Source organism: Odocoileus virginianus, chromosome 29 (genome assembly GCF_023699985.2).
Source record: "Odocoileus virginianus isolate 20LAN1187 ecotype Illinois chromosome 29, Ovbor_1.2, whole genome shotgun sequence".
Lineage (NCBI taxonomy): Eukaryota > Metazoa > Chordata > Mammalia > Artiodactyla > Cervidae > Odocoileus > Odocoileus virginianus.
This window is the reverse complement of record NC_069702.1, coordinates 30561797-30578295: the sequence shown is the minus strand read 5'-3', so window position 1 is coordinate 30578295 and position 16499 is coordinate 30561797. Positions and strand designations below refer to the sequence as shown.

The window sequence follows — 16499 nt, the reverse complement described above, 5'->3', positions numbered from 1 at the left end:
TGTTCTTAAGGCCTCAGACAGCATCTCAACTGATTGAACTGAAAGCAATGAATGAAGTAAACCACTGCATCGTTAATGGTAGCAACTTTTATGTGTTTATTTATCCTCTCTTTTTAAAGAAAATAGTCTTTTAAACCATAATTATAAACCATGTGGCATATTTTTGGAGTGCGAGTTTGACTTGATAAGCTGAGGAATGGATGAGAACTCAAGAGAGTAGGAATCTGTTCAAATCAGTGGCTGGGATAATCCAGACGGATTGCATCAAGGTTTCTAGTTCAACTGTTAAACAAAAAACAAAAACTACTCTCTCTTTATCTTCTTTGAAATTTTACCAAACTTCCCACAACAAAACAAGCAACATTTAGTGACCAGGAATAGAATAGTTGCCACACAGGCTAGCAGGAAGCCAATCACATCCAAAGAGTGGTGCTGGTACCAGGTGAGGTCGTGGAAGGCTGGGCGAAGGTGCTTGGCTCCTTTGTGACGCATGACAAACTCAACCCAGAAGACTGCTCGGTCCAGGGGTTTCACAGGCTGATCATGGTGAATTCTTGATAACTTCATAGCATTCTCTTTATAGCTAAGGATTGAATATATGGATAGCCACTTGAAAATTTTGTTAAGGACATGATATACCTAAAATTGTTATATCCTATTAAAAGTATATTACATAATTATGAATATATTATGTCATAAATGATATCACCAAGAGTGCAGAATATACATGAAAGTTTTTTTCTCTTGAGATACTTCTAGATATGCTAGTTTATTAACTGAAATTTGTTGGACATTTCACAGTCTCTATAATAATTAGAGATAGGGGAGAATTTCTAACTGGAAGTAGCATTTTAAAGATTCAGAAAGAGGAGTGTAGAATATGTAATTTGAGAATACAGAATTTTGATCTTTTTTGCCGAATGTGGTGCTAGGAACATAATAGTGACAGAAGCAGCATTTGAGGGGCAGAGCTATGAGAAAATATCTCTTCCTGTACTCCTCTTGCCTCTCCCCAATTCGGTTTGGATTATTAGTGCTAAAAGAAGCTAATTTTCAACAGCAGCAGGAAAGTTTTCAGTCTGAAATTTTCATGGCCCTGACATTCCATATGAAAACAAGAAGCCTGATGTGATCCTCTGAGCAAGAAGTAGGGGCTGAGAGTAAATGGTATATCAGTGCTATTCTCAATTTGCCCCACCCACTTCTTCCCCTGCTGTGTCCACAACACCATCCTCTCTACATCTGTGTCTCTATTTCTCCCCTGTAAACAGGTTCATCAGTGCCACTTTTCTAGATTCTGTATATATGAGTTGATACATTTGTCTTTCTCTTTCTGAGTTCTTTCCCTCTGTAAAATAGGCTCTAGGTTTAGGGTTTTTAATGGCTCCCTTAGAGGAAGTAATCCTTTGGGTTTGTGAAGGAGATGGAGGAGGAAGGTTATTCTCCCACACTGAAGTGCAGTTATCATTGATAGAGAGTACAGAACATTAAATTGTAGAAAAAGAAGGAAATACATGTAGAAAGTTCTGAGAAACAGAATTGTGAGCCAAGAAAAAAAGTATGAAAAACCCTGTCACCATTTGGTTTAAAAAAAAAAAAAAAGACAGCTCTTTCTTAATGCACAAGAATTTAATGAATAAGTACCTCCAGATATATTCAGGAAAACAAGGAAAAAACAATAGCTCTGAGATGTAGAAAAAAATTTTGTCAGGTTAAAAAATTAATAAAAACAAATCATTTAGGAATATATATACCAAGCATGCTGTGCAAAGTTGCTTCAGTTGTGTCTAACTCTTGCGACCCCATGGACTGTAGGTCTCCAGGCTCCTCTGTCCATGGAATTCTCTAAGTAAGAATACTGGAGTAGGTGGCCAATACCTTCTCCAGGAGATCTTCCTGACCTAGGGATCAAACCTCTCCTGCATTGCAGGCAGATTCTTTACCATCTGAGCCACCAGGGAAGTCCCAAAATGTAGCCTGGTCCCATTTTTATACATTTTTTTCTTTTCTATTTATAAATTAGCACAAAGAAATATCTGAAGTAATATTTCTATACTGGTAATAGCTTATGTGAGAGTTGGACTGTGAAGAAAGCTGAGCGGTGAAAAATTTAATGCTTTTGAACTATGGTGTTGGAGAAAACGCTTGAGAGTCCCTTGGACTGCAAGGAGATGCAACCAGTCCATCCTAAAGGAGATCAGTCCTGGGTGTTCATTGGAAGGACTGATGCTGAAGCTGAAACTCCAATACTTCAGCCACCTGATGTGAAGAGTTGACTCATTGGAAAAGCCCCTGATGCTGGGAGGGATTGAGGACAGGAGGAGAAGGGGATGACAGAGGATGAGATGGCTGGATGGCATCACCAACCCGATGGACATGAGTTTGAGTAAACTCCAGGAGTCTGTGATGGACAGGGAGGCCTGGTGTGCTGTGATTCATGGGGTTGCAAAGAGTCAGACACGACTGAGCGACTGAACTGAACTGAACTGAATAGGTTATAGATACCTGAAGAGAGCTAAGTGATTTTTTTCAACTTTATTTCTCTATATTTCTGTCACATTGCCTAAATTCTTTATAGTAGTAGTATCTGTAATTTTAAAGGCATAATAAATGGCTTCCCAGGTAGCTCAGTGGTGAAGAATCTGCCTGCCATTGCAGGAGATGTGGGTTGCATCCCTGGGTCAGGAAGATCCCCTGGATTATATAGGTTTTTATATATAAAAATCTCCATTTCCCCTGGAGAAGGAATTGGCAACTCACTCCAGTATTCTTGCCTGTAGAATCCCACAGACAGAGGAGACTAGTGGACTAAAGTCAATGAGGTTGCAAGAGTTGACACAACTTAGCACTGAGCATGCACGTGAACAAAAAATAATATTAGCTAAAGTATGTGTGACTCTTTAAAAATAGTTTAGCTGATTTAAATAAGTTTAGCATTTCTTTGAGGATGAAATCTATTCTCCAGTAACAACAATAAGTAAATATTTTCATAGAATTTGAGAAGTATATGACAATAATTTATTTGATGTTAGATACGTCCTGGTGATTATATAAAAGTATTGAATTAAACTGAATGAAACAATTACTCCTTTTAAAATACCAACGTTTCTCAGAAAACTGGGTACTTTATACTCACGTAGGATTGTTAATAACTTCCTTCAAAGCGTTAAGCACATCTGAACTCGTCATTCTCTGCAAGTCTAATTCAACAGCTGCTCCTCTGGCTTTAACACGAGCAACATTACCATGCTGATCACCAAACAGGGGGATTCCCACCATAGGGACCCCATGGTAGATAGCTTCATAGATCCCATTGGTTCCACAGTGAGTGATAAAAGCTCTGGTTTGGGGATGACCTAAAAAGAAAAAAAAAAAAATCAGTATTCTAAATTGAAATAGAAACAGAAAGCCATAACATCTCTATGAATAATTAATTCAGTTAGGTAGCATCTTCTATATGATTGTGTGCAGTGAAGCCACATATAGATTCCTATAGGTGCTAAAGAAAGTAGCAATTGATTATTCCAGGCTAAGTAGCAATTAGCGATCCCAGCAAGTGAGTCATTCCATAAACCTCTGAAAAATTTGTGCAGAATTAAATGATGGAGAGTACCTGCCATTGGACAAGTAATTGGGATGAGGATGCTCTAATAAACAGGATCGAGCGATTTAAGAAAAAATGCTTCTGTGAATGGGACATGGGAGGTGAGGTATGCAGGGTTTCAATGTGAGAATGTTGGCAGCACAGAATAGAAAGATAGACCAAGGCAAGTTCATTAAGTACCTGTTTAAGAAAACAGAATTGTGTGTGTAATTTTACAGTAATCTGGAGCCATTTGCAATATGCTAGATGGTGAAATGGTTTACCAGAATTATTTTCCCCCAAATAGTTATGGCAGGGAAATTGCAGAGAGGTGGATGCATGCAAAGGAGAAAATGGATACAGAGAGTCAGGAAGATGTTGCCATGTTCTATGCAAAAAGTAATGAGAGCCTGATCTAAAGGTACTTTCCTTTACCCTCATTCTGAAGAGGCAGAGATTATAGCTTAAGTGGAAGAATTATAAACTCCATATTTCTGTTAGAGCTTGAAAAAGATTCTACCCTTGACCAAAGTCTAGTCAGGCTCCTCTGAACTCTTCTCAACTAGGTCCTGGTTTGGGGGGTTCTTTTTTCTCTCTGCGTTACCTCATTTTAGCAAGCATCCTATCAAGTCAGTTTCCCTAGACTCTTGAAACCTTGATATTTGATCACCTCTCTGATTGTTGATTCATCCTTCACCACCCCCCTATTTGATACCTGATCACTCTAGCCTGCCTTCAGAAAGAATCTAATTCAGTTGTTTTTGCCAGAATCCCTCCCCCCTTGTCTGTGATGCTTACTGTTATTAATTTTTCATCTAATGACCATCCACTCTGTATTTCACCTATGAATTTTCCACTTTTCCTTTTTGACTCAGAGTTGAGTCCAATCTCTGATTTTCTGTGAAAGTCTATTGCAGTAGTATTCATCCTGATGGTCTTGGATAAAGTGTTCTTTACAGTCTTTGGGGGCTTTTTTGATAGCTCGGGATTCTTGGTGAAGAATCTACCTGCAATGCAGGACACCCTAGTTCAATCCCTGGGTTGGGAAAATCCCCTGGAGGAGGGAAAGGCTACCCACTCCAGTATTCTGGCCTGGAGAATTCCAAGGACTGTATAGTCCATGGGGTCACAAAGAGTCAGACATGACTGAGTGACTTTCAATTCACTTCACTTTACAGTCTTCAACAAGTGTCATGGATAATTTTTTTTCTTTAACAAACTCCAGAAGAAATGTGAAGAAGCCATTAAGGTTTTTATTTCTTATTTTGAATACAAATTTTTTGGATTTATTTGTTACTGAGTAATCATTCAGATTATCCCTTATTTATTTCTGTTTGATTTTCTTCTGTTTGGTCTTACCCAGAAGATCATTCTGTGGAATCCATTCATATATCCGGGTATTGGCTCCTAAATTTTCTGGTTTCTTTCCTCCATATTTCCACAGAACCTGTTAAGGCAAGTGTCTTTACTTCATTTGAAGATTTTTAGAACCATATCCTGTCAGAAGGAGGCAGTTAACTTAGAATTAAGCAGGTTTGATGCCTCCAGGTATTACACAAGTGATGAGGCCCTAGTGATTAAGTAATGAATGCTTTTAAATCATTGACACTACAATCATATTTTCAAATGCTTACAATAATCCTCATCTATATACTAACAGGTTAATTCTCACTTAGAAGATGAAGAGAAAAAGGACAATCTTTACCTGAAACAATTATGTATTGGCATTACTAGGTTATTCTGGTAAAGGGCATTTAGCAACAAAATTTTCAGACGTAAAGGGGACGGGTGTTATTTACCTAAGAGTTTGTTAGCACTCTGACCTTTGATATATACTTGGCAGTGATATAGAATCAAGTATTGGTTTCAATATACGGTTAAGGAATTAACATCCTGCTTCAAGCCACCACCTGCTAAATTTCCCTGAGATCAGACTGACTACTATGAACCACTGGCTCGTCTGAAAGTAATTCCTACTGGTCTTCAAAGTCAGTGGTCTGAGAGATTGACTTCTGAGCCCAGAATATCTGGGCTAAGGAGTCCAGGATTGGGCTCAAACCTTTCAGTCTTTGGGAACCACCTCTGCTAATTAGCCTACTTGGGGATAGGAGGCTTGACTGTATTCCTTCTCCATCCTTCCTACCTATCTAATTGTGGTTCCTTCTTTATACCTTTAGGTATAGAAGATCTTTACAGCCCGTCTTCTGTTTGTTCTCATCAATAACTGGTCTGTAAATAGGATCTATTTTAGTGTGCCTAAGGAAAAAGGTGAGCTAGGGGGTCTTTCTACTCTTCCATCTGAGCCACACTGCCATTATATTCTCTTATAATCTTTTATCTCAATAAATCCACTAGTAATCTCCCTAGGATCATTTCTAATTTTAATTTTTTGCATCAACTATCTTTTTTCTTTTTTCCAGTTTAGCTAAATGTTTGATAATTTTGCTGACTTTTTAAAAGTACTGTTTTTTTTATTTTATTGATTTGTCCTGTTTTATTTTTAATCTATTTTTGTTTGTTTATCTCTGATCTAATAATCATTACTTCTTTGCTTTCGCTACATGTAGGTTCAGCTAGCCTTCTTTTTATAGTTCTTTAGAGTATAATCATTGGTTGCTTGTTTTAGATCTTTCCTCTCTTTCAATGTAGTCACATGAAGCTATAAGGGCTTGCCTAACAGCTCACTGGTAAAGAATCTGCCTGTCAATGCAGTAGACATGGGTTCAAACCTTGGGTTGGGAAGATCCCCTGGAGTAGGAAGCAGCAACCCACTCCAATATTTTTGCCTGAAAAATCCCATGAACAGAAGAGCTTAGTGGGCTATAGCCCATGGGGTTGCAAAAGAGTCGGACACTACTTAACTAGTAAACAAATTCAAATTCAATAATTAAAAAGTTTTCTATGGCCCTGTTTTCTCACCTTATATTTTCTTGTCTCTTGTGTTTTTATTCATTTAAAAAGATATTTTCTAATTACTCTCATGCCTTATTCCTTGACCTATTGATCCAATAGCAGGAAATAACTCACCTTCTTTATAGAAAGAGGAAGAGATTCATCCTGTTTCTTTTACTGTTGTCATAATTTATATATTTATGCATTGTGTTCCTAATTACATAATTGCTTTTAAGAATTTATATATTAAATTTTTGAGATTTTTAAAAGTTGGATATACCAACCAAAACTACAAAAATATTAACTTTTATAATTGAATTGACTGCAATTTCACATCACTGCAGATCTTTATTTCTTCATATAGTTTTGTGTTACTGTTTAGCAGACTTTTATTACAATCAGAAAGCTTTCCTTTTGCATTTTTTAAAATCTAGTGTTAATGATGTTCCTCAACTTTTGCTTTTCTGGGAACATCTTAATTTGTACTTCAATGTTGAGGACATTTTCCTCATATATAATTCTGTTAACAATTTTTTCTTTCAACACTTTTGAATTTATCAACTGTCTTTTCAAGGTTTCTGATGAGCAATTGGCTGATCACTGTATTAAAGATACCATATATGTAATGAATTCTTTCTTCCTAGCTATTTTCAATATTTACTCATTATCTTTGTCTTTCAAGAAGTTGATTCTAATATGTCTTAATGTAGGTTGCTTTGAATTTATCCTACTGGAAATTCATTAAGCTTCTTGGAGGTATGGATTCATTCATGCTAAGCTGCTTCAGTAATGTCATAATCTTTGTGACCCGATAGACTATAGCCTGCCAAGCTCTTCTGTCCATGGGATTCTCCAGGCAAGAATACTGGAGTGGATTTTGTGCCCTCCTCCAGGGGATCTTCCTGATCCAGGGATCGAGCTCACAACTCTTAAGTCTCCTGCATTGGCAAGCAGGTTCTTTACCACTAGCGCCATCTAGGAAGTTTGTGCAGATTCATACCTTTAATAAATTGGGGCTATTTTAAGCCATTATTTACTTTAATATGCTATCTGCCAATTTCTCTCTTTCTGGGACTCCCACAGTATATATGCTAATTCACAGGATGGATCCCCACAACTTTTAGACTTTGTTCATTTTTCTTCTCTTTTTTCTTTTCCTGTTCCTCAAACTTGATAATTTCAATTATCCTTTATTAACATTTGCCACCTCTTCTTAATATCTTCTACTTCTGTTAGGTCCATACTATTTCTGCCTTTATTGAGGCCATCTTTGCATGAAATGTTCCCTTGGTATCTCTAATTTTCTTGACTAGATCTCTAGTCTTTCCCATTCTATTGTTTTCCTCTATTTCTTTGCATTGATCACTGAGGAAGACTTTCTTATCTCTCCTTGCCATTCTTTGGAATTCTGAATTCAAATGTGTATTTCTCTCCTTTTCTTCTTTACTTTTGGCTTGTCTTCTTTTCACAGCTATTTCTAATGCCTCCTCAGACAGCCATTTTGCTTTTCTGTATTTTTTCCTGGGGATGGCGTTGCTCCCTGTCCTCTATACAATGTCATGAATCTCCATCCATTTTTCATCAGGCAGTCTGTCTATCAGACCTAGTCCCTTAAATCTATTTCTCACTTTCACTGAATAATCACTAGGGATTTGATTTTGGTCATACCTGAATGGTCTAGTGGTTTTCCCTTCTTTCTTCAATTTCAGTCTGAATTTGGCAATAAGGAGTTCATGATCTGAGCCACAGTCAGCTCCTGGTCTTGTTTTTGCTGACTGTATAGAGCTTCTCCATCTTTAGCTGCAAAGAATATAATCAATCTGATTTTGGTCTTAACCATCTGGTGATGTCCATGTGTAGAGTCTTCTCTTGTGTTGTTGGAAGAGGGCGTTTGCTATGACCAGTGCGTTCTCTTGGCAAAACTCGATTAGCCTTTGCCCTGCTTTGCCCGCTTCATTCTGTATTCCAAGGCCAAATTATTCCTGTCCATGCAGTCCATGAGGTCTCAAAGAGTCAGACATAACTGAGCAACTGAACTGAACTAAGCTGAACATTAGATGATGTTTTGCCTCATGTCTGAGTTAGAACACCTGCAGTGAATTTTTCACTTTAGTTATTATAACTGTTAACTCTACAATTTCTTTTTGATTCTTTTAAAAAATAATTTATCATTGCCAGTACTTCCTTTTGTCCCTGTATAATTTTCTTCTCTTTATCATTGTCTTCCTTTGTTTCTTTGTCTATCTTTAGGACAGAGTTTTTAAAGATTTGTTTCTAGTAATTCCAAAATCTAGGATCTGTCAGAAATTGTTTTTCTCAATTTATTTTATTCCTTTTTTTTCCCCCTTCATTCCCTTGATTGGGCTATACTTTCATCTAACTTTCTATGTCTTGTGATATTGATTGAGATGTGTACACTGGATTTTTAAACAAGATTCTAACTCTGAAAATCTGATTTGCCCCTTTGACAGGGTTTGCTTTGTATATTTGTTTGTTTGACTCTTGAAGCATTTTTATTTGCCAGGAAACAGGCTAAGGTTAAAGCTTTAGGCCTTCTAGATATTTTATGAATCATTGTCTTTTCATGGACCTGCACATAGCTTTCTAAATTCCACTGGGTGAGGTTGTTTTTCCATGGCCTAATTCAATGACTTGCTCCCAAGTGGACAAAAACAGGAAATTAAAAAAAAAAAAGAATAGGCTTATCCTTTAAAGTTCCTGGAAATTGCATCTTCTAATGAAAGTTGAAATGACTGTGGCCAACTTTTGTGCCTCACCTCAATTAGTACAGGCAGTAGTCAGCAATTAGACTGCAGACACACAGTATTTGGAAGTTAAAGTCTCTATTGCCTCTTATGCTGCCACAAGTCACACCAGGAATACAGGCATGCAGGCTACTGTGAGGCTGGGTGATGGAGACTTTCAAGTTGCTGCTATTCTAAAGGCCTTAAATTGACTGAAATTAACCACAATTTCCACCCAGCCTTTCCACTGTGAGTTGCAAGTACTTAGATTCCAGAGTTCAAATACCATTACTTCAGATAGCTTATGCTGGAACAATTTTGTTTATGCAGAGAGAGAGGTCTTGGTGCTTCAGATTCTGTCCTGGTTTAACCCCTAAGCATTGTACATTTTAATACAATTCAATATTCTTATGAAGATGCTTTTTTACACTAAATATTGAAAAAGTACTACTTCCACAAAACAATTTGTGAAAGTAATTTGGCTATGAATACAATAATTATTGTGAGCATTTGTAACTTAACATTATAGGTAATTCTCTGTTTTAACTAAAGCTAGGGGAAAAAATGTCTTTGGAAGTTTAAGAAGAACATTATTCAGTTATAACCTAGAATAGTATCAATAAAAATTATAATTTAGGGTAACATCATAGAGTGAACTACATAAATCTTTATTGTATTAATATTATTAAAGTTTTCAATTATTTAAATAGAAGAATCATTGTTTAGGAGTATTCCAAGAATCTAGGCTGTTACTTCAAGGCTCAACCAGGTCCTAACTGATCCAAATCCATTAACTATAAGGAAATATAGTCCCAAGGCATCCTGTGAATCAAGACTATAATTTAAAATATTATAGTCTTTAAAATATTTAAAATAAATATTTTTTTATTTTCAATCATGGCAGTTGCAACTCATTAAATTAAAGTTGTGCCTTATATTAAAACAAAATAATACAAACAACAAAACAATGTTAGATTACATGGAAGGTTTAAAATCTAGGCATAAGGCTTACTGATTAACAGTAGTGAATGATTCAGTATTAGCTCATTTTTTTTTTAAGTTTTTTTTTTCTTTTTTTTTTTTTCATTTATTTTTATTAGTTGGAGGCTAATTACTTTACATCATTACAGAAGTTTTTGTCATACATTGAAATGAATTAGCCATGGATTTACATGTATTCCCCATCCCAGTCCCCCCTCCCACCTCCCTCTCCACCCAATCCCTCTGGGTCTTCCCAGTGCACCAGGCCCAAGCACTTGTCTCATGCACCCAACCTGGGCTGGTGATCTGTTTCACCCTAGATAATATACATGTTTCAATGCTGTTCTCTTGAAACATCCCACCCTCGCCTTCTCCCAGAGTCCACAAGACTGTTCTATACATCTGAGTCTCTTTTTCTGTTTTGCATATAGGGTTATCATTACCATCTTTCTAAATTCTGTATATATGTGTTAGTATACTGTAATGGTCTTTATCTTTCTGGCTTACTTCGCTCTGTATAATGGGCTCCAGTTTCATCCATCTCATTAGAACTGATTCAAATGAATTCTTTTTAATGGCTGAGTAATATTCCATGGTGTATATGTACCACAGCTTCCTCATCCATTCGTCTGCTGATGGGCATCTAGGTTGCTTCCATGACCTGGCTATTATAAACAGCGCTGCGATGAACATTGGGGTGCATGTGTCTCTTTCAGATCTGGTTTCCTTGGTGTGTATGCCCAGAAGTGGGATTGCTGGGTCATATGGCAGTTCTATTTCCAGCTTTTTAAGAAATCTCCACACTGTTTTCCATAGTGCCTGTACTAATTTGCATTCCCACCAACAGTGTAAGAGGGTTTCCTTTTCTCCACACCCTCTCCAGCATTTATTGCTTGTAGACTTTTGGATAGCAGCCATCCTGACTGGCGTATAATGGTACCTCATTGTGGTTTTGATTTGCATTTCTCTGATAATGAGTGATGTTGAGCACCTTTTCATGTGTTTGTTAGCCATCTGTATGTCTTCCTTGGAGAAATGTCTGTTTAGTTCTTTGGCCCATTTTTGGATTGGGTCATTTATTTTTCTGGAGTTGAGCTGGAGGAGTTGCTTGTATATTTTTGAGATTAATCCTTTGTCTGTTGCTTCATTTGCTATTGTTTTCTCCCAATCTGAGGGCTGTCTTTTCACCTTGCTTATAGTTTCCTTTGTTGTGCAAAAGCTTTTAAGTTTCATTAGGTCCCATTTGTTTATTTTTGCTTTTATTTCTAAAATTCTGGGATGTGGGTCATAGAGGATCCTGCTGTGATTTATGTCGGAGAGTGTTTTATTAGCTCATTGTTTAAAGAAAATTCTCCAGTATGTTTTCCTGTTAGCAATGCCAGGATATAAATTACATATGTTGTTTTCACAGTTAATACTTTTTTTATATCTCAGTTAAATTGACAATAACAATACCAATAACTTCTACATTTTTATTTTTTTTATTTTTTATTTTTTTGCTTACAAATTGATTTATTTATTTTTTTTCTTTTTTTTTTTTCTTCCATTTATTTTTATTTGTTGGAGGCTAATTACTTTACAACATTGCAGTGGTTTCTGTCATACATTGAAATGAATTAGCCATGGATTTACATGTATTCCCCATCCCGGTCCCCCCTCTCACCTCCCTCTCCACCCCATCCCTCTGGGTCTTCCCAGTGCACCAGGCCCGAGCACTTGTCTCACCAATAACTTCTACATTTTTAAAGCATACTTTTTAATTAGAGTTTTTCCTAGATTCTAAAATAGCTGCCCCTCCCTCAAAAAATATAAATATCTGACCTTTTGTGGAATCTGGGCAAGAGCTGATGCAATCATTTTAGACTTTTCTTCTGTGAGGTTTTTGACCATTGATCCCAGAGTAAACACCACGACTCCATCTTTTCCAGAACTTTGAACAAACTCTTCAAACTCCTGTGAAGAAAACAGTCTTTGTTATGTGAGAGGTTAGAGATATGAGTCACACACTTTTCTCAATGTGCCTGAACTAAGAATGATCCTATTTTTTCATGTTAACCATTTCAGAGTACAGAATATGACCTGAAAACATTGGTTAATAGGCAAATTAAAAATTATTTAAATTGGAGGTTCCCTTCTAGCACATTAGAGGTGTATGTGTGTATGTCTTTACAAATTATTGACTACATGTATCTTTTGCCATTGCTGAGCTCTTTACTTGTATCATTTGACTCTGATCCAGGGTAACTAAAGTAATATATATAGATTTGCAGATGAGAAAGCTATCTCAGAAAGGTTAAGTAATTTGTCCAAGGCTACAGAGCTTCCCTGGTAGCTCAGCTGGTAAAGGATCCACCTCCATTGCAGGAGACCCCAGTTCCACTCCTGGATGGGAAGATCTGCTGGAGAAGGGATAGGCTACCCACTCCTGTATTCTTGGGCTTCCCTGGTAGCTCAGACTGTAAAGAATCCGCCTGCAATGCGGGATGGCTGAGTTTGTCCCTGGGTTGGTAAGATCCCCTGGAGAAGTTAACAGTTACTCACTCCAGTATTCTGGGGTGGAGAATTCCATGGACAGAGGAGCCTGGAAGGCTACAGTCCGTGGGGTCCCAAGAGCTGGACTCACTGAGTGACCTTCACTTTCACACAGCTGTAGGTGTTACAGCCAAATTTCTAAGTTACTTCAGCATGATTAAATATGCCATTTTACTTTGAATGTGATGCTATATGTGTCTATTATATTACTGTCATTCTCAGAGTATGCATTATAAGAACTTCTGCATTACTTGCCCAGTCAGGAAGTTATATAGCTACTTCATTTTTAAATGTGCTGTGGAACCTTCTACCAAGAGAAAAAATAGGCAATATAAGATAAAACTGAAATTTAGAAAACAGAACCAAAAGTATGTCATTATACTGACTGTGCTTCAGTAGAAAATGAAAGATAAATCTTATTAGCATCCATGGCTAAATATGAGGTGAAGCACCAGAACTACTTAAGAATCAAATGTTATTCATTCGGAGCATTGTGGAGAGGGTGCTAAAAGGCAACAAAGAGAACTGAATTAGTCATTGGCTTACTCATCATTTACCATTTTACACGCACTAACTCTGAAACAGCACACAAAAGTTGTTATTGTTCATGAAAAGGTTCAAGTTTCACCAGGTTATCCATCATATTCCTTTCTATTAGAGCCTCAAACCTCATGATTACTTTACTCTTCACCCTCTTTATGCCTTACTTTGCACATTAGCATTGACTCTTGTAGCTGTATATCCCATGTTGATTTAGCGTCCTTTGTTGTCTAATTTTTGTAATTAGGGATATTACTGAACCAACATAAGCAATACAAATTATTCAAATAATTCAATGTTATGAAAACGCTTGCTACAATTGACGAATCCTACTGATATCATAGATTTAGGAATCTTTTTTTTTCTGTTTTTCATATGTGTGAGAGCATATCATTTTGTGCTGCAGAGATGTGATTGTGCTTTTGTAGTGGCCCCAGAGCGCTAGTGTTCTCTGGTGGGTGGAGACAGGGACTCACTGGAAAATCTACAAAGCTCTTATGCTTTCTGGACACCCTGCAAAAAAATAACAGGTTGATCCTTGATGCCACATTATTGATATATAAATACTTAAATACACACATTACACATACATATACATACACATTAAACATTACACATACATATGTGTGTTATTGGTCAATACTAAGACAATAGAAGAATTCTGCATATTTTTGAGCCATTAAGTATATCTGTTTATCAGCAAGTCTCACACTATTCCAACATTTTATTTCTAGGATTTTAGAACTGAATTTTTACAAGGCATAGATCTTTTATTAAAAATCATGGGAAAAAAAAAAACAACTTGGAATACTTAAAGGATTACTTTCTGAGCTGAAAAAATGCTTATGACAATGTAGAATGGGTATCCAACATCATCTATCTTTTCAAAATATTGAAAATTGTGTTTTAAGATTTTGATGTGAATGTAAATGTCTCTGAAAATAGTTTATTAATTTTAAAAACTTCATAAATACTTCATTGACCTGTCTCCTGTGATTAAAACAGTGTGTTTAATAGCTGCTTGCTAGATACTGCATTGTAGCTCATTCAGCATATTCCTAAATCTATGATATCAGTAGGATTCGTCAATTGTAGCAAGCATTTTCATAACATTGAATTATTTGAATAATTTGTATTGCTAATGTTGGTTCAGTAATATCCCTAATTACAAAAATTAGACAACAAAGGACACTAAATCAACATGGGATATACAGCTACAAGAGTCATTTTGACCATTTTCCCTCAAAATTGCTCCTTTCTCCTTCTTCACTTTGTAAATTACAATATTCTCTACTAAATTCCCATACAAAATAGCAAATATAAAGGTATGACATATACAAGAAATAAAAAGCTAAGGATTAATTCTGAACCTGTCACTCTTAACTGTCACCTCCAGCCTATCTGAAAATCTTACTGACTTTCTTTGTAAATATTCACTAAATCTTTCCATTTATGCTCAAAATTATTATTATATTGCAGTTTAGATTTCTATAAAGTCTTTCTGAAACTGCACCTATATCTCCCCCCATTCCATCTCAGCCCATTTAAATTGCACTCCATTCCAAATAATTCAATAACCAAAATATATGAAATGGTGAGCTGTATCACGTTATTGCTTAAACCCAGGTCTCTTCCACTCCAGGTGGATTCTTTACCTTCTGAGCCACAGGGAAGCCTAAAGACTGCTTAGTTTTGCTCATTTGCTTTTTTCATAACTTACCCTATAATCATCTTTCCAGACTAATTTCTTTCCTCTATTTAAACCAAACAAATCATTACTGTAAGTTCTGCCAGGATTTGGGGTGAGCCATCACACCTCTATTTAATCTTTTCTCAAAGTATCGTAATTTCTCTACTATGTCCATTTCTTAGACTAGGTTATGCTGAATAATTCACAACAAAAATCTCAGCGTCTTGGTGTTTCCCTGCTATTTCAGTGATGAAGACTCTGCTTTCCAAGGCAGGGGATGGCTGTGCAATCTTGGTCAGGGAACTAAGATCCCACATGCTGCAGCAGCATGGCCAAAAATAAACAAGTAAATAAAAGGCTCCAGAATCTTAGTGTCTTAAAGCAACAGCTTCTTTTACCATATATTCATCCATTATTCCATGTATTCCAAGTGCATCTGACAATTGAGAGTTGGATATGAAAGTTATACATGCCTCTTCAGCTCATACTCATTGCCCTGAGAATATTGGACAATTTCACTAAACTCAGGGGCTGGGAATTTTATTTTAGCTAAACATCTGGCATATTTGATTAGCATCAGTAATGATTACCACAATGGTGTAGAAAATCTGGTAGCACAAAAGTCTAATGTGGATAAGTCCCGTTAGTTCTTGTGTCTAGGTTTTCAGTTTGAATATCAAATACTAGAAATAATAAACTACAAATCATTCAAGGAGGTGAATACTGAGAGAGGCAAAAAGATACATTTAATTACCTTAGGCAAGGGTTTTGCAGGCTTGCAGTGCAGTCCTCCAACAAATTCAAAGTTAGGTAAGTAAGGGTGAGGAAATTCAAAATCCCAGTTAGTTCTCATCAACCACATTTCAGCTTTTCCCATAGTCTCACATAATGTGGCAGATTTTCCTGAACAAAAATGAAAGACGATAGAGGGAAAATCATTTGATATGCTAGGTGGGACATGTTTTACCGTCAAATTTCCTACGAAAAAATCTTTAAAGAACCAATATTAGTTCTATGTAACCCAAGAGAAATCAATAGGCTTTTTCCCCTCCAAGAGTACAAAATACTGAGACTATGAAGAACCAAACACAGAATTAAGTATGGAATAACCAAAGACCTTCTGCTTTACCTCTACCAACAGAATCTTTCAGCTTGAGCTACACCTGAGCCCTATTCCATGCTCAGAATCAGCAGGTGCTGTTAGCAATGAACAAGAAACTCAGCCAGTGAACCTCAGCCTCCTGTGGTACAGTCTCCTCCTCTTTTGGAATTCCAATTTATCTCATCCTCATTGCTCCAAAAGTCTCTGATAGCTTTAAAAATAAACAACCCTTTAAACTGAACCATTGTTTTCTTTTCTGGTATTGGAAATGTTCTGTTACTACTAAGTACATCCTATCCAGAAGGGAAATCTTATATAACAAAAATCTTAAAGTGATTATCTTCTTTGCCATACAAAATTAGTTTCACAAAACTCTGTCCTCTGGTGAAGATAGAGCACTGCATCATAATCTGGTGCCAAAATATTTTCTATTTT

General features: G+C 36.5%; 1 protein-coding gene across 1 annotated transcript in view; it reads right to left on the bottom strand.

Annotated features, from left to right (window-relative positions):
* Positions 1-72: 72 nt before the first annotated feature.
* LOC110150322 (UDP-glucuronosyltransferase 2C1-like) overlaps positions 73-16499 on the bottom strand; it is a 25485-nt gene continuing 9058 nt past the window's right edge. The window contains exons 2-6 of the mRNA XM_020913244.2: positions 15717-15865; positions 12022-12153; positions 4943-5030; positions 3137-3356; positions 73-583 (exon numbers count right to left, since the gene is read on the bottom strand). Coding sequence (XP_020768903.2) covers positions 304-583; positions 3137-3356; positions 4943-5030; positions 12022-12153; positions 15717-15865 — 869 coding nt within the window. The 3' untranslated portion in view covers positions 73-303. The remainder of the gene's footprint in view (positions 584-3136; positions 3357-4942; positions 5031-12021; positions 12154-15716; positions 15866-16499) is intronic.